This window comes from Dipodomys spectabilis, unplaced genomic scaffold, assembly GCF_019054845.1.
Source record: "Dipodomys spectabilis isolate Male_0828 unplaced genomic scaffold, ASM1905484v1 ptg000046l, whole genome shotgun sequence".
Lineage (NCBI taxonomy): Eukaryota > Metazoa > Chordata > Mammalia > Rodentia > Heteromyidae > Dipodomys > Dipodomys spectabilis.
The window spans coordinates 11068875-11087169 of NW_024870723.1; the positions used below are offsets into that span (position 1 = coordinate 11068875).

The 18295-nt window shown below is 45.8% G+C and overlaps 1 protein-coding gene across 1 annotated transcript in view; it reads right to left on the reverse strand.

Annotated features, from left to right (window-relative positions):
* Golga1 (golgin A1) overlaps window positions 1-18295 on the reverse strand; it is a 52135-nt gene that overhangs the window by 7972 nt on the left and 25868 nt on the right. The window contains exons 11-18 of the mRNA XM_042678704.1: window positions 15506-15601; window positions 9812-9907; window positions 7745-7894; window positions 7238-7333; window positions 1564-1653; window positions 906-1008; window positions 705-826; window positions 256-399 (exon numbers count right to left, since the gene is read on the reverse strand). Of these exons, the coding sequence (XP_042534638.1) occupies window positions 256-399; window positions 705-826; window positions 906-1008; window positions 1564-1653; window positions 7238-7333; window positions 7745-7894; window positions 9812-9907; window positions 15506-15601 (897 nt within the window). The remainder of the gene's footprint in view (window positions 1-255; window positions 400-704; window positions 827-905; window positions 1009-1563; window positions 1654-7237; window positions 7334-7744; window positions 7895-9811; window positions 9908-15505; window positions 15602-18295) is intronic.

Consider the following 18295-nt stretch of genomic DNA (forward strand, 5'->3'; position numbering starts at 1 on the left):
TATTCCCCAACCTCTGCAACAGCCTTGGACTAGGGACAACAGAGTGCAAAGGGTTCTGGTTGGACCGCTACTCAGGTCTGACACTGGCCAGGGGGAGGGGAGGAAGGCAGAAGAGAGAGGCTGAGGAGGAAAGGTAGGATGAAGCTCTTTGGAGAGTGAGGTAAAATCCCCAGGGGAATGGGCACAGCAGAACCCTCTGAGAGGAGTGGATTCTTTCATGTCCAAGGGCTGGACACAGACAAAGGACATCCTCACCTTATTTTTCTCTATAAGTTGCTGTTCCAAGTCTTGCTTTTCCTTCTGCAGCTGCCCTAGATCCATGGCCCCAACCTCGCCATTTGGTGTTCCTTCTGTGGCCGGAAGCTGGTACACAGGGTCATGCATGGCCTTTGAGGTGACCTATAGGATGGCAGCAGCAAGTTGAGAGCTGGGACAGATAACATGGAAGCTAAGCCACGGGTGGGTGAGGAAGAGGAGGTGCATGGTCCCACAGGTGTGGCTTGATGAGGCAGATGCAAATTAATGATAAGATCTCATCCACTGCTTTCCAGGTAGACAGTGAGAGTCCATATGCTGGAGGTGTGACCAGTGCACAGGCCCTGGGCCTTGTCAGGCACCACACCTGACAGTGAGAGCAAGTGGGACAGCAAGAAGGAGATCAAGAGTGAATGCCCTGTGTCCGCTGCAGCACACAGATGACTTACGAGCAGCTCCTGGCTGTGCAGATGCAGTGGGTCTTGTGTGGCAGCCTCCTGGGTCCGGGAGCTCCTTAGTGCCTCCAGCTCACACTGCAGTTGGTGCAGCTGGCACAGGGCAGCGTCGTGGCCTGCAGTGGCGAGGGGTATGGGGAATGAGCCAGAAGCCACGTGGGGCCTGTCTTGGGCAGCTGGCCGGGGACAGCTCACCTATCTGCAGCTGGTGTACCTCCTGCTCCCTCTGAAGAAGTGCGTCGGCCTTCTCCCGCAGACCCCGCTCCTTCTCGTCCACTGCGGCACTCAGTTCAGCAGCCTTGGAGGAAGGCTCAGTGTGAGATGGGCTGGGGAACCCCACTTCCCACCACTCGTGTCCCTGTGGTGCTCCTCCATCATCCACAGCCTGCAGGGACCTCTCCTACAAGCGCACACATCCACTCTCCCCGCAGGCCGTGTGGGGCATGCACCTCTCACCGTCCTCTGGTTCACAGCGGCTGTGATAGGGCCATGCCAACACGTGGCTGTGGCTGTAACCTCCCTTTCCCAGGCACCTTCAATGTGCCATTTTTCAGAGGTGACTCTGAGACTTAGATTCGTCAAGGACTCAGCAAAGCCCTGGAGCCAGTGACCCAGAAGAGCCAGGTTTGCTCTCAGTCTGTCTCACAAGGCAGGCTCTCTACTGTTCTTGGTTAAGGCTCAACTCACCCTCAGATAAGCTTTGGGCCAGTGGACAGTGATGCCCTCCCTACTTCCCAGAATCAAGAAAACATATCCTGGGGTGTCTTTTTCCCCACTGGCCCCAGACCTGCAGCCACCCTGCGCCGGATGGATGCAGCAGGGCCTCTGGGCTTGGGTTTGCACGGGAGCCCACCTGTTGCTGGAACTCTTCCCTCTGTTTCCGCACCTCCTCCAGGGCTTGAGCCATGGCCACACTCATGACCTCTCTTTGGTTCCATTCTTCCTACAATTCAGATTACAGGAGAATGATTCCAAAGTTTGGCCATGTTTCCTTCCTTTCTTCCCCTCTGCTCCTCTCCCCTCTCCTCCTTCCCCTTCCCCTTCCCCTCACTCTTTGTGACCAGTACTAGGCACTTGAACTTGACTTCATGCTCTCAGCTTTTTGGCTTACAATTGGTGCTCTACCACTTGAGCCATGCTTCCAGTTCTGGCTTTTTACTAAACTGGAAATAATGGTCACTTTGAATGTCTGCCTGGGTTGGCTTCAAACTTCTATCCTTAGATCCTTAGCCTCTTGAGTACTTAGGTACTTGGGTTTGAATAGTTTTGCCAGGACTGAGGTTTGAACTTAGGGATGGGAGCTTGCTAGGCAAGCATTCCACCACTTGAGCCGTTCCCTGAATCCTTTTTGTTTTCAGGTTGGGTTTTTACATTTTTGCTACCCAGGGATGACCATCCTCCAATCTATGCTCCAGTGCAGCTGGGACCAGAGATGCATGCCACAATCCCCCACTTCGTTGGGTGAAGTGAGGGTTCACTAGATTTTTGCACAGGCTGGCCTCAAACTGCTATCCTCCTCATCACTGCCACCTGAGTGGCTGGCATCAGGCATGTAACCATGCTTGCACTGAATATACATTCAAGTGCAATGAAATATTTGGGTATACGGTGGGTAGTAAAACAAGCCAGAATAGTATCAAAGGACTGAAATCATCAGAGCATTACCTGCCAAAACACTAGGAAACCCCAAAGATCCAGAAAGTTCTCCAAACATTGAGAAAGTAGCCACATGTTTAAATTGCCTGCATGCGCTGGGTTTTGAGTTATTGCCTCTTAGCCTGTGGCCATCCTTCTATCTTTTGCTCCGAATTTCTAAGCCTGGGACTCTGTAAACTCATTCTGGCTGGTCCAACTGGCTCTACCCTAATACCTGCCAACAGGGGAGACCCCGGGAGGCCGGGAGGCAAGAGGCTGAAATGCTTGCTCCTGACTCTTGTCATTTACCCCGCGGCCTCATTCCTCAGTCAGCAGCGGTTTCCTGGAACAGTAGCTACAGCACACTGCAGTTTGCCCAACACTTGCTGCTGTGCCACCCATAGCATGCCCAGCACCAGCTGCACAGCATCTGCTCAGAAGTCTGAGCGCCAAGTTGCTGACTTCACTTTGTCTGAGGATTACAAGCTGCTCCTGTAGTTGTCACCTTCATGCTATAATTTTTTGTTTTGTTTTGCTTTTAGGTAGGTCATGTGGCTTGAACTTGGGGCTGGGGTGCTGTCCCTGAGCTCTTTGGCTCAGGATAATGCTCTACCAACTGGAGCCACAGCAGTACTTCTAGTTTTTGAGTGGTTAATTGAAGATAAGAGTCACAGAGACTTTTCTGCCTAGGCCAGCTTCGAACTGCGACTTCAGATCTCAGCCTCCACAGTAGCTGTATTTACAGGCATAAGCTACTGGCGCCCAGCCCAACACTGACTTTTGCGGAATATGAAATAGGTAATATACTTACCACAGGGGAAGGTAACTGCAAAAAGTGAAAATCTGGAGGCTAGGTTGTGCATGCCTGTAATTCTAACTTAAGAGGCAGTGATAGGAAGATTAAGGCCTGACTGTGCTATCTTTTAGCTGTCACCATTAAAGTTCATTAGAATGCATCTCCTCACCCATGTAAGTGGACTGGCATGACTATGACTCTTAACTGGGCATGCAGGATACATTGTGGGTCACTTTCCATTTCTTCCAGTGTCTGTGTATTCTTTTTTTTCTTTTGTCAGTCATGGGCTTGAACTCTGGGCCTGGGCGCTGTCCCTCAGCTCTTCAGCTCAAGGCTAGTGCTCTACCACTTGAGCCACAGCACCACATCCAGCTTTTTCTAGTTATATGGTGCTGAGGAATCAAACCCAGGGTTTTATGCATGCAAGGCAAACACTCAACCACTGAGCCACCTTCCCAGGCCCTGTGTATTCATTTTTTTTACCTACTGTAACAAGTTGCTATGAACCTGCTGATGTGACACAATAGGAATTAATCCCCTTCCAGCAGTGCAGGCCAGAAGCCTGAATGGAGCGCCTGTGGGCTATAGCAACACTTGAATGTAGCCTGTGGTCCAGAACCATTCTCCATCTTCTAAGAGAACAGTGCCTTTGCTATGCCATCTGTGGAAAACCTGTCTCTGCCTCAATCTTACAAAGATTCTTGTCATTATTCGGGTTCACCCAGATAATCTAGCAAGATCCCTTATGTCAAAATCTTTAATCCCATCTGTAGAGCCCCTTTGACATAAAAGGTTAAGTGAATATCATTGGGAGTCATTGCTCAGCCCATTATACAGCTTGACAAGTTATATCCTTCTATAATTTAGCATTTCATAACTAATGGGGTTTTGTTATATAGCCCAGACTGGCTTTGAACTCTTCATTCCTCTGCCTCAGCTTCCTGAATACTGTGATTATAGGCAGATAGCATCATACCCAACCTTACATAACTTTCAAAAAACATTGGTGGCATGAAGTTGCTTCCATTTGTTTTTGTTGGTGGTGGTGGTCATGGGGCTTTAACTCAGGGCCTGGGCTCTGTCCCTGAGCTCTTTTGCTCAAGGTGAGCATTCTACCACTTTAAGCCACAGTGCTACTTCTAGTCTTCTGGTGGTTAATCTGTAATCCTAGCTACTCAGGAGGCTGAGATCTAAGGATCTCGTTTCAAAGCCAGCCCAGGCAGGAAAGTCCGTGAGACTCTTATCTCCAATAAACCACTAGAAAACCAGAAGTGGTGCTGTGACTCAAGCAGTAGAGTGCTCGCCTTGAGCTCTGAGCGCAAGGATAGCGCCCACGCCCAGAGTTCAAGCCCCACAACTGACCAAAAAAAAAAAAAAATCTCACAGACTTTCCTGCCTGGGCTGGCTTCAAATCTCGATCCTCAGATCTCAGCCTCCTTGAGTTGCTAGGATTATAGCATGAGTCATCAGTGCCCTGCTTATTTATATTTCTTATTTTTCTTAAGTCTGCAGGATGTGTAATGTCCTCCCCCCACCTTTTTTTGGCCAGTACTGGGGCTAGATCTCAGGGACTGGCCACTGTCCCTGAGCTTCTTTTTGTGCAAGGGTAGCATTCTACCACTTGAGCCACAGTGCCATTTCCAGCTTTTTCTGTTTATGTGGTACTGAGGAATCGAACCCAGAGCTTCATGCATACTAGGCAAGCACTGTACCTCTAAGCCACATTCCCAGCCCCATGCTCTTTTTTGGTGTGTGTCTGTGTGCCATTCGTGGGGCTTGAACTCAGGGCCGGGTGCTGTCCCTCAAGACTAGTGCTCTACCGCTGGAGCCACAGCTCCACTTCTGGCTTTTTTGGTGGTTAACTGGTAGTAAGAACTTCACAAATTTTTCTCCCTGGGCGGCTTCAAATCCTTTCTTCAGTCTTCTTCTGAGTAGCTAGAATTACAAATGTAAGCTACTAGCAACTGGCTCTCAAGTTCATTCTAGTGAGAGAATCTCACTTCTATTTTGTTTAATTAATTTGTGCTCTTATATTTGTCACTTCCGCCTTTGGGTTTTACTCTTTCTTTTTTTTGGTGCCAGTCCTAGGGCTTGAAATCAGGATCTGAGTGCTGTCCCTAAGCTTTTTTATCTTTTTTATTTTTTGGGTCCAGTCGTGGGGCCTGAACTCTGGGCCTGGGCGCTGTCCCTCAGCTCTTCAGCTCAAGGCTAGCGCTCTACCACTTGAGCCATAGCACCACTTCCAGCTTTTTTCTTTTTGCTTATGTGGTGCTAAGGAATCGAACCCAGGGCCTCATGCATAAAAGGCAAGCGCTCTACCACTGAGCCACCTTCCCAGTGCTTTTTTACCTTAAGGCTAGTCCTCTACCACTTGAGCTACAGCTCCACTTCTGGCCCTTTGGTCATTAATTGGAGGTAAGAGTCTCATTTTTCCTGCCTGGGCCGGTTTTGAAACATGATCTTCAAATCTCAGTATCCTGAGAGCTAGAATTACTGATTGAGCCACCAATGCCAGGCTGTTCTGTTTGTTTTTTTTGGGGGGGGTGGGGGGGAGTGGGTCCTGGGGCTTGAACAGGGCTTAGGTGTTGTCCCTTGAGCTCTTTTGCTTAAGGCTAGTGCTCTACCACTTGAAGCCATAGTGCTACAACCAGTTTTTGAGAGGTTAATTGGAGATAAGAGTCTCACAGGGACTTTTCTACCTGAGCTGGCTTTGAACTGTGATCCTCAGCCTTCTGAGTATCTAGGTTTACAGACGTGAGCCACCAGCGCCAGGATCCTGGTAAGTCTTTATATATTCTTTTTGTTTTTGTTGCTGTTGGTCATGGGACTTGAACTCAGGGCTTGGGCGCTGTCCCTGAGCTTTTCCTCTCTGCTCAAGGCTAGCGCTCTACCACTTTCAGCCACAGTGCCACTTCCAGTTTTCTGGTAGTTAATTGGAGATAAGAGTCTTATGAACTTTCCTGCCCAGTCTGACTTTATATATTCTTTTGTTATATCTTTAGTGACCAGTCTTCAGATCACAACATGCTTCTTGGTCCTATCTGACAGTTTTCAAATTTATACATCTATCCTGAACCTCTGCTCTGATTTCCAGATTGGCTAATGAAAACACTACCAGACACTGAGAATGCTACTCTATGCACTTAGTTGCCTCAGTGGTTCGCTGGGCACATAAAATTTTTCACCTACCCCAGGTCTTTGCCTAAGTAAAGGCACACTCACTGAAAGCTTAAGACATGTAGGCACTGAGCTATGGCTGTTCTCAGGGAACATCAGTGCCAAGGGATTTGCAAGTGATGTTATCAGGACTGAGAAAATACTCAATGATCCATCTTCAAGGGGGCTGTGAAGGGTCTGGGGAGCCTGGAGGCTGGTAAAAAGTGGTTATGCAGTTCTGTCCAGGGAATGCAATCGGTAGACAGGACTAAAGCATCTTGCACAGTATGATAAGGCAAGAACTAGATTATTTTTATTTGTACAAGGTCCCTGATACAAATAAAAGTCTTTTTTTTTTTTTTGGGGGGGGGGGGGGGTCCAGTCATGGGGCCTGAACTGTGGGCCTGGGCGCTGTCCCTCAGCTCTTCAGCTCAAGGCTAGCGCTCTACCACTTGAGCCACAGCGCCACTTCCGGCTTTTTTCTTTTTGCTTATGTGGTGCTGAGGAATCGAACCCAGGGCCTCATGCATGCAAGGCAAGCACTCTACCACTGAGCCACCTTCCCTGCCCTACAGCCCGAGGGGTGTTCTAACAGCTTAATGTTTAGATAGCTGTTGACAGTTACACAGAGAAGAGCTGGGCCTCTGTGATGGGAAGATATACCAGACTAGCACTGCCTCTTAACTAGGTATGGCATCTAGACAAATTACTGGCACTCAGAACCCAAAGGATATTGCCAATGAGCACCATTTTACATCTGGATTCCTGAGAGGACTTGATAAAGTGAAGCTTTCCAGAAGATGCCTAAGAGAAATACTCAACAAGTGTTAGTTCCTCTAGTCAACTATAAGTACAGGAATCTCCCTTGGGTGCTCCAAATATATTTTTTTCAATATAAAAGATGCAAATTTTCTGAACTCTGATTCTATTTGATAAATACCTTTAGCTTATTCAGTTCAAATTGGTGATGTTGTAAAGAGCGTTCACATTCGTTTTTGCTTTCTTTGAGGGCAGCATTTTCTTGCTCCAGCTCTTTCTGCAAGTTGAGAACACATATTTTAAAAAAAAGGTCTTAGCTACTGTATTTTTTCCAGGGGCCTGAACTCTGGGCCTGGGCGCTGTCCCTCAGCTCTTAAGCTCAAGGCTAGCGCTCTACCACTTGAGCCACAGCGCCACTTCCGGTTTTTTTTTTTCTTATGTGGTGCTGAGGAATCAAACCCAGGGCCTCATGCATGCAAGGCAAGTGCTCTACCACTGAGCCACTTTCCCAGCCCCTGCTTAAGGTTTCTATAAAAAGTAGCCTTATCATATCTAGTCTCATGAACAGGTACTTATATAAAATGCTTCCTTAGCTAAGAAGAGCCTTGTATTGCCAACCAAGTGCTGGGCAAATTAAGATGGGGCTGGGCAAGGTGCTACTGTTTGCTTCCCTCCCTTCTCCACTCACCATCCCGTGCTCTGCAGCTGTCCGGTCAGCTGCCCGCCCCTGCTCCAGGGCAGTGAGCTGGGCCTCCAGTGAATGGGTACGCTCTCTGTACTCCTGTTCCAGGGTGAGAACCTGCTGCTGCATGAAGCTGCTTTCCTGCTTTGCAGCTGCCTGCAGGAAGCCCAGAGAGGACAGTGAAGCAAGAGGACAATGGTTTCAGAGAGGGCTCTTTTACTGGCCATCTGTGGCCCAAAGTTGGAGTCCAAGAGAAAGAGAATCAGCTAGCCAGGCACCAGTGGCTCACACCTGAAATCCTCGTTACTCAGGAGGCTGAGAGACTCTTATCTCTAATAAACCACTCAGAAAACCTGAAGTGGTGCTGTGGCAAGTGGTAGAGTGCTAGCCTTGATTTGAAGAGCTGAGGGACAGCACCCAGGCCCAGAGTTCAAACCACCCCCCTCCCCACAACCAACAACAACAACAAAAATAAGAGAATCAGCTCTCCTTCCTTAGCCCTCTGCTGTGGTGTGCTGAGGACCCCTATGGGCTCTGCTGTTGCTGCGGCACCTGATCTGTCCCAGGAGATATAGTCTGAAATTGGTCTTAACGCATTTCTGCAGAGTTGAAGTATAGATGGGCCAGCTCTGGCCACCAGCCAGCCACCAGACACAGGCCTCCTTTAGCTCTCAGTATGCTTCTATAGCTGAGGTTCCCCAAATGGCAGAAGAATATAGTGGTTAAAAAGAAAGGCTCTGCATGAGAAAGTAAGATATGAGTTCTACTACTGGGCGCCTATGAGCACATGGGTTAGTGACCAAACTCTCTGAGCTTGCCTCCCCTCAATAAAGTGGGGGTGATAGTGCATGGCTCATAGCTGTGCAGCAACAGGTGCAAAGCACTCAGCAGAGTCTGTGCCATGGCAGAAAGGAAGTCAATCATGGCTGTTTTTAGTTCCCTGGCTTCTAACTCATCAGCCCATTTGGAATTGGGATAACTGGCTATGTTTTTGTCACCTCATAGTTTTTGTTTTTTTTGTTTTTTGGTGAGTCGTGAGGCTTGAACTCAGGGACTGGGTACTATCTATGAGCCTTTCTTTCTTTCTTTTCTTCTTTCTTTCTCTCTCTCTCTCTTTCTTTCTTTCTGTCGTGGGGCTTGAACTCTAGCCTGGGTGCTTTTCCTGCACTCTTCAGCTCAAACGAGCCACAGCACCACTTCCCGTTTTCTGGTAGCTAATTGGAGATAAGAGTCTCAAGGACTTTCCTGACCTGGCTGGCTTTGAACTGCAATCCTCAGACATCAGCCTCCTGAGTAGCTAGGATTACAGGCCTGAGCTACTGGTGCCAGGCTATCTATGAACTTTTTGTTCAAGGCTAGTGCTCTACCACTTTGAGCTACACTTTGATTTTTGAGTGGTTAACTTGAGATAAGAGTCTCATGGGGACTTTTCTGCCAGGCTGGCTTTGAACTGTGATCCTCAGAATTAAGCCTCCTGAATAGCTATTATTACAGGCATGAGTAACCAGCACCAGGCCTCCTCATAGTTTTGAACAGTTCTCCATTTCTCTGATTGCAAGCTGATCTCTGGATGAGTTGGCTCATCCAGGGCATGACCTAAAAGCTAGGTATTTGTTTTTTGTTTTGTTTTGGTTGGTTGTGGGGCTTGAACTCTAGGCTTGGGCGCTGTCCCTGCACTCTTCAGCTCAAGGCTAGTGCTCTACCACTTGAGCCACAGCGTCACTTCTGGTTTTCTATTTGTTTATTGGAGGTAAGAGTCTCCCAGACTTTCCTGCCCGGGCTGGCTTTGAACCGAGATCCTTAGATCTCAGCCTCCTGAGTAGCTAGGATTACAGGCGTGAGCCACTGGCATAAGGCTGGGCTATTGGTTGGAACTAACAGTACAGGTCTGTAGTGAACCCAGATACCACTAGCAGTCCTCATTCCTTTAACCTACTCTGCCTCCTTACTCCCATCCAGCACAACTGCACTGAGGTTGGGTGCAGAAACTGCTGTAGATGCTAGGAATGCATCTGGGGCATCATCAGAGGTACAGAGGGAATGCTCAGGACCTGGTATAGAGGAAGCACTCACGAGCTCCTGTATCTGTGCTTCCTGCACAGCCACGACATCCCTGTTCTGCTGGAGCTGCTCCTCCGAGGCCTGCAGGCTCTGCTCCAGTTCCTTCACCTGGGGAAATAGTAGCATTCTTTCTGTTCACAAGAAGTGGAGTGGCCTTACTGCAAAGCTTTAAAATCTAGACCAGGGCTGTTCAGCTGTTGCTGCTCAGTGGTAGCACATGTGCTTAGAACATGCTAGAACCTAGATGCAATCCCTAGCACCCAAAAAAAGAAAAACAAATCAAAGAATTAACATAAAACAGTACATTCCAGAAAAATGTAGCAGCAAAAATATATTCATAAGGCTATCACTATAAAACATTAATATTCTAATGTCTATTTTTTGGGGGGGTCCGGTCGTGGGACCTGAACTCTGGGCCTGGGCGCTGTCCCTCAGCTCTTCAGCTCAAGTCTAGCGCTCTACCACTTGAGCCACAGCACCACTTCTGGCTTTTTTCTTTTTGCTTATGTGGTGCTGAGGAATCGAACCCAGGGCCTCAGGCATGCAAGGCAAGTGCTCTACCACTGAGCCACCTTCCCAGCCCTCTAATGTCTATTTTTGTTGTTGTTGTTGTTGGGTCATGGGGCCTGAATTCTGGGCCTGGGCACTGTCTCTCAGCTCTTCAGCTCAAGGGTAGCACATTACCACTTGAGCTACAATGCCACTTCCAGCTTTTTCTGCTTATGTGGTGCTGAAGAATCAAACCCAGTGCCTCATGCATGAAGGCAAGCACTCTACTACTGAGCTACCTTCCCAGCCCTCTAATGTCTATTCTTATAGCCCTCAGGACACTTTTTAATAATTTTGTGCATAATTTCAATCAAACAATATAAAATGTGCTTCCTCCCAACTCATAAATTTCCTTGTGCTTTCATGTAATAGTAGGACCTTAAATTATTGCTCAAGTGGACTTCATACTTTCTGACCCAGCTGCCTATTGTGATGGCACTTTAGCTTTTTTTTTTTTTTTTGCCAGTCCTAGGGCTTGAACTCTGGGCCTGGGCCCTGCCCTGGAGCTCCTTTTGCTCAAGGATAGAACTCCACCCACTACTTGAGCCATAGCACCACCTCTAGCATTTTTGGAGATTCTCAGACTTTCTTGTGTGGGCTAGCTTTGAACCATGGTCCTCAGATCTCAGCCTCCTGAATAACTAGGATTACAGGCGTGAGCTCCCAGCACCCATCTGGTTTTCTATCTAAAATGATGTAGCAGTTAGCATACACACATAAAAACTTTTGACCAGCTTGAACCATTCCCGTGAATTACAGATTCCCAGAGGTGCGATCACTCCTCACAATATGAATTTAGTTTTGACTCAGTCCACAAATATTGACCAAGTCTGACTGCAGCAAGACAGATACAGCCTGGCACAAGAGGGAACCAATGTCCACAATGAGTGGGACTGGACACACTAAGGTGGCAGCAGATTTGACAAAAGCTGTTTTCCCAATTGATCTTAAAGTCCTCTTGTTTACTGAGTAGCTAGACAATGAGGTGCCTTATTATTAAAATGTAATCAATGCCAGGTGCTGGTGGCTCATGCCTGTAATCCTAGCTACTCAGGAGGCTAAGATCAGCCTAGGCAGAAAAGTCCATGAGACTCTTATTGCCAATTAATCACCAAAAGGCTGGAGGTGGAGCTTTGACTCAAGTGGTGGCACACTAGCCTTGAGCAGAAAAGCTCAGGGACAGTGTCCAGGCTCTGAGTTCAAGCTGTGGACCATTACAAAATAAACAAAAAACCCCATTAAGCACACATAGAAGAAGATATCTTTCTCTTCAGTTCTGTGGATGACACTCAGGGCCTCATGCATGCTAGATGCCTGGCAAGTACTCTACCACGGAGCTATATATCCCATAGGAAAAGACTATATACAGACATGCATATAGTATATATACATATAGTATATATATGTATATACATATAACATGTATATACATATATACATACATATAGAGTATATACATATATGTATACACAAATACATATACATATATTCCTTTTTAATCCTACAGATTGCTGAGGATATTTATTTATTTTTGTGCTGATCCTAGGGCTTGAAATCAGGGCCTGGACACCCTGAGCTCTTTTTTTTACTCAAGGCTAGTGCTCTACCGCTGAACCACAACTCCATTTCCAGCTTTTCTGATGGTTAATTAGAGATAAAAGTTTCATGGAGTGGGGTGAGGGTGACTCACAACTGTAATGGTAGCTACTCAGAATACTGAGATTTGAGGATTATGGTTCCAAGCCAGCAGGGGCAGAAAAGTCCCCAAGGGCCGGGCGCTGGTGGCTCACGCCTGTAATCCTAGCTACTCAGGAGGCTGAGATCTGAGGATCGAGGTTCAAAGCCAGCCCGGGCAAGAAAGACCGTGAGACTCCTATCTCCAATAAACCCCAGAAAACCGGAAGTGGCGCTGTAGCTCAAGTGGTAGAGCGCTCACCTTGAGCTGAAGAGCTGAGGGACAGCACCCAGGCCCAGAGTTCAAGCCCCATGACCGACAAAAAAAAAAAAAAAAGTCCCCAAGGGACTCCTACCTCCAATTAACCACTCAAAAACCGTAAGCAGTTCTGTAGTTTAAGTGATAGAGTGCTAGCCTTGAGCACAAAGAGGCTCAGGGACAGCACCCAGGCACTCAAGCCCCACAACTAAGAAAAACAAAACAAAGCAAAAAAAAAAAAAACCCTCCATATCAATATATATATAGTCATAACTATAGAGATATAGTTGTGCCTGAAAAATAAAGTTTTGGGGCTGAGAATGTGGCTTAAATGGTAGAGTGCTTGCCTAGCATGCATGAAGTTTTGGGTTTGATTCCTCAGTACCACATAAGCAGAAAAACTTGGAAGTGGCACTATGGCTCAAGTGATAGCGTGCTAGCCTTGAGCAAAAGAAGCTCAGGAACAGTGCTCAGGCCCAGGAGGGGGGAGGGATAAGGGGGTGAGGGGAGAGTAAGCATTTACCATTTACAAGTACAGAGGTACTATTTCCACACAGGAGAACCATAATGTTATTAGTCTATGATGATAAATTTTAGTAATGGTATAGCCATTACTAAAGCCCTGCCTTTGAAACTACTGGGTTCAGAATATCTATGTGCAAGCTTCAATGTAGAGGCAGAACTCAAGACAGTTCATATTACCGGGCGCTGGTGGCTCATGCCTGTAATCCTAGCTACTCAGGATGCTGAGATCTGAGGATAGCCGTTCAAAGCCAGCCTGGGCAGGAAAGACCGAAACTCTTATCTCCAATAAACCACTCAGAAAACCGGAAGTGGTACTATGGCTCAAGTGGTAGAGCACTAGCCTTGAGCTGAAGAGCTGAGGGACAGTGCCCAGGCCCACAGTTCAAGCCCCACGACTGACAAAAAAAAAAAAAAAAAAAGACAGTTCATATCATTGAAAGGTTATATGGAGGGTTACCACTGACTCATTCTATTCCTCGGCACATATCCGAGGGTAATTAAAATATGCAATTTTCACACAAAAAATTTGTATACTGTTGCTCAGTGGTAGGGTTACTTCTCCAGCAACACAACACTACCACTGCCATTATTATTTTTTTTTTGGGGGTGGGGTCCATTCGTGGGGCCTGAACTCTGGGCCTGGGCGCTGTCCCTCAGCTCTTCAGCTCAAGGCTAGCGCTCTTCCACTTGAGCCACTTTCGACTTTTTTCTTTTTGCTTATGTGGTGCTAAGGAATCGAACCCAGGACCTTATGCATGCAAAGCAAACGTTCTACCACTGAGCCACCTTCCCAGCCCCTATTATTATTATTTTATTACCATCACTACCCATATCAAAAAAGAAAATGAAACAAAAACTATCGAGTGAATTTTACAAGTGTGGTGTTGCATCTTTGATAAATAATTATAAGTCCATTCATCTTTTTTTTTTGGTTGGTCGTGGGGCTTGAACTCTGGGCCTGGGCGCTGTCCCTCAGCTCTTCAGCTCAAGGCGAGCGCTCTACCACTTGAGCTACAGCGCCACTTCCGGTTTTCTGGTGGTTTATTGGAGATAGGAGTCTCATGGTCTCTCCTGCCTGGGCTGGCTTTGAACCTCGATCCTCAGATCTCAGCCTCCTGAGTAGCTAGGATTACAGGTGTGAGCCACCAGTGCCTGGCTCATCTTTTTTTTTTTTTTTTTTTGCCAGTCCTGGGGCTTAAACTCGGCTTGGGCGCCATCCCTGAGCTTCTTTTGCTCAAGCTAGCACTGTACCACTTGAGCCACAGCGTCACTTCTAGCTTTTTCTATTTATGTGGTACTGAGGAACTGAACCAGGGCTTTATGCATGCTAGCTAAGCACTCTACATTAAGCCACATTCCCAGCCAAAGAATGGATTTTTAAAATGGAACTTTAAGTAACACAGTAAAAACAAGTTAAGGAATCTGATTATGACAAAACATAGAAATATCTGTTGAGGGGCTGGGAAGGTGGCTCAGTGGAAGAGCGCTTGCCTTGCATGCCTGAGGCCCTGGGTTCGATTCCTCAGCACCACATAAGCAAAAAGAAAAAAGCCTGAAGTGACGCTGTGACTCAAGTGGTAGAGCGCTAGCCTTGAGCTGAAGAGCTGAGGGACAGCACCCAGGCCCAGAGTTCAGGCCCTATGACTGGACCCCCCCAAAAAAAAAAAAAAAAAAAGAAATATCTGTTGAACAAGGGATACATGGATAGTCAACAGATTGCTTTAGACTGAAACAAATGATTAGGAACTACGATATACAATCAAACCCTACAAACTAAGAAAAAACTGAAAACTCCAATGAAAAACAGGATTTTAGTGGATAATTCAAAGGAAAAACCCAGCTGGGCACCAGTGGCTCATGCCTGTAATCCTAGCTCCTCAGGAGATTGAGATCTGAGGATAGCAGTTTGAAGCCATTCCAGGCAGGAAAATCCTCGAGACTCTTTATCTCTAATAAACTACAAAACAAATCAACAAAAAGTGAAAGAAAAAAAAAAGAGAGGAGCTGTGGTTCAAGAGGTAGAGTGCTACTAATGAGCACAAAAGTTCAGAATCAGTGACTAGGCCCAGAGTTCAAAGTTCAGGACTGGCAAAAAATAAAGTAAAATTTTCTTAAAAAGGGAGGAGAAAAACCCAAAAGACTAATAGAAACAACCATAGCAGTGAAAGTATCACTTCACACTCACTAATGGGGCAAAATCTACAAGTTCAACACTGGGAAGAAGATTTGGGAACTCTCACATATGATGGCGGTAGAGAGCCAGATGCAGCCCTTCTGGTAACAATCTTGTCTTACTCAGTCACCTTACAGAGACTAGATAGGTCAGTCACTGCAATGTGATCTGTGGTGCAGGAAGAAGAAGGTAGTAGTAGTAACTACAAAGGAGAACAGATACCACGAAGCAGATACAGATGGAAAATAGAGCAGTTCAAAGTGACAAAGAATACACATCCATAGCCATATCTTTATCATAAACTAAAACTACATACATACAAAACAATGTTATCCATTTCAAGCTAACTCCACAATGAAAACATTTACATTGACCACATTCAAATGGTTTCCTTATAGGAGTGAGGCAATATTAAAAGGAAGAAAACAAGAGAACAACTTTGTGTGGAACAACAGTGGATACAGTGAAGAAAATAATTAAACTCTGTTACCACACAAATAAGAAAACAGGGGAGTAAGGTCAGTACCCGAGTCTCCAGGATGTCAATGGTCTCAGCCTGGCTACTTCTGGCTGCCAAGAGCTGCTGTCTGATGTCTTCCAAGTTCTGCTCAGCAACTGTTTTCTGTAAGAGGAAAGGTAAGTAAAAGAAAATAATAATCTCTCCACTGAAAAGTTATTGGTTGATACCTGCAACATGCTGAGTTGTGCTAGATACAGGCTATGTAAATATATACACATACACCTCCCCCAAGGGTTATATTTTTTTTAACAGTAATTATATAATTTTAATTACATAAAATACAAACCAGCTATAAATAACATATACTGCTTAAACACAAACCATGCTATATGCTACATATTAAATATATATGCTTAAACATGCATGTAACACATCACACAATACTATATAGAATACATAATACTACATGTTATAATAAGATATAAAAATCTGTTTGAGCATAGGGTTACATTTCTTTCTCTTTTTTTTTTTTCTTTTCTTTTAGTGCCAGTCCAGAGGCTTGAACTCAGGGCGTAGGTATTGACCCTAAGCTGTTTCTGCTCAAGCTTAGTGCTCTACCACTTTGAGCCACAGCACCATTTCCAGCTTTATGGTAGTTGATTGAAGATAACAGTTTCACGGATTTTCCTGCCCAAGCTGGCTTTTAACTGTAATACTCAGATCTCAGCCTCCTGAGTAGCTATGATTACGCCATGAGCCACCGATGCCTGGCAGGTTACACTTCTTGTGTAACCACCAGCAAATTAAGATGAAATTCACTTAAAAATTTTTTTTTGGTCCAAGACCAGGGCTTGAACTCAGTCCCAATGCTTTTGCTAATAGGGTAGCTCTCTACTAAGTGAACCATGCCTCAAATCCCAGAGTTCATATATCTTAAAGTATACAAATAAATTTGACATAGTTCTTGGTCCCCAAGGCTGGAACAAATAGCTAGCAAAAACATTTAAACATTAGCATTAGGAAATGCCTGCAGAGAGAGTGTACCAAGTAGAGAGAGGGCTAGAGGGTGAGTGGTATTTCTCACATCACAGGCAGCCAGAGGATGGGGGAGCATCCTGAGCAGAGGGTGATCACTGGGGATGTCGAGAGCTTGCACATTCAGGGAACTCTAAACTCCTCAGAAGCCAAAGTGATAATGGGCTTAGGTCAAGACAAGAGATATCAAGTTGGGCAAAAAGGCCAGATAATGGTAGGCTCATTAATGATGCCAAAAGAAAAAAGGAAGAAAATAAAGAATTTGAACTTTATTCTGTAAGGCTATGTTTTTCATATGAGGTCTCCCAAATGTTGGCAAGTCTTGCAATCTAGAGTGGTTGGTTAAACTTGAGGGAGGCCTTACTCCATCCAGATCTAAAGAAATCAGAATATCTCTGGGTAGCGTCAGATATATGATTCAAACAACAAACTCCCAATAAACTCCCAAGTGGTTTCTTAACTTGATAATGGTTAGCCACTGGTGCTCTGCCTAAAATTCTAGCTATTCAGGAGGATGAAAGACGGTGATTGTGGATCTAAGTCCAACTGGGCAAAAAAAGTCCTTGAGATTCTTGTCTCCAAGTGACTAGCACAAAGCTTGAAGTGGAAGAATGGCTCAAGTGGTAGAACACTCAAGCAAGAGCATGAGGCCTGAGTTTAAGCCCTAGTGCCAGCACAAACCAACAAACAAACCTGATAATAGTCACAACTGGTACAATAATCGTTGTAATATTAGTAGCTGACATGTACTGAGATCTTACTATGTTCCAATCTAAGCACATCATATATTTTAATTCACTTAATACCAACAACAATTGAGACAATTCTGAGTCTGGTGCCAATACTAAGTTGAATTTATAGAGGTGAAACAAACACAAAGACATTAAGTTACTGTGCTAAGAAACAGCTTGTAAGAAGACGTAAGACACAAACATAGGCATCTGATCTAGAATTACTCCACTCTAGAGTCCACCTTTGTGTGCTGTGGAAGATGTTTAGGTAGTGATGTGGTAGAAGTGCAGCTCAGGAACATCAATGTGACAGTGTGGAGGACTGCCAGGGCTGAGGGAGATGTGAGGTGGGCCAGTTTAGAAACTTCTAGAATAAGGCTGGGAAGGTGGCTCAGTGGTAGAGCGCTTGCCTTGAATGCATGAGGCCCTGTGTTTGATTTCTCAGCACCACATAAGCAAAAAGGAAAAAAAAAAAAAAAGAAACTTCTAGAGTACACTAGGCCAGCACTGCTCAGAGGCTTGGCACAAGTAGTAGCAGCAGAGATGGTGATGTTCAGCTGGAACTAGAGACAAAGTAAGTCTAGTCTACAGTGAGCCACATCATTGTCACTTTTGTCACGATGAGACCAGCCACTGGACTACCAAGGAAAGACAGAATACATGCAGAGCACGAGCTCAGGCCTGATGCAAAGTTCATGCATACCAAAGGGAAAGATACCATTAAGTTTAACAGCCTCCTCAGTTGAAGAGAGTATGTGGCCAAGGTAATTCTTGTCAATACCTAAGGGACTATTTTTCCCCACATAGTAGATCGAGTGTGACAGGGTGGGGAAGGAAGTGATGCAATAAGACATAAAAGTGGCATAAGAAGTATGCAATCTGTTTATAGGTATCTCTGAACAAAGCTCTTCTCCTCCCTGAGAATACACAAAGACGCAAGGCTGTTTTGACACAGGTGGGAAATTGGATGAGCCAGGTACAATGGGTAGTCTGAGTACTTGGGAGGCTAAGGTGGGAGAACTGCTTTGACCCAGGAGTTCAAAGCTAAAACAGAGTTACAAAAAGTCAGACACTCTCATGCAGTTATCTG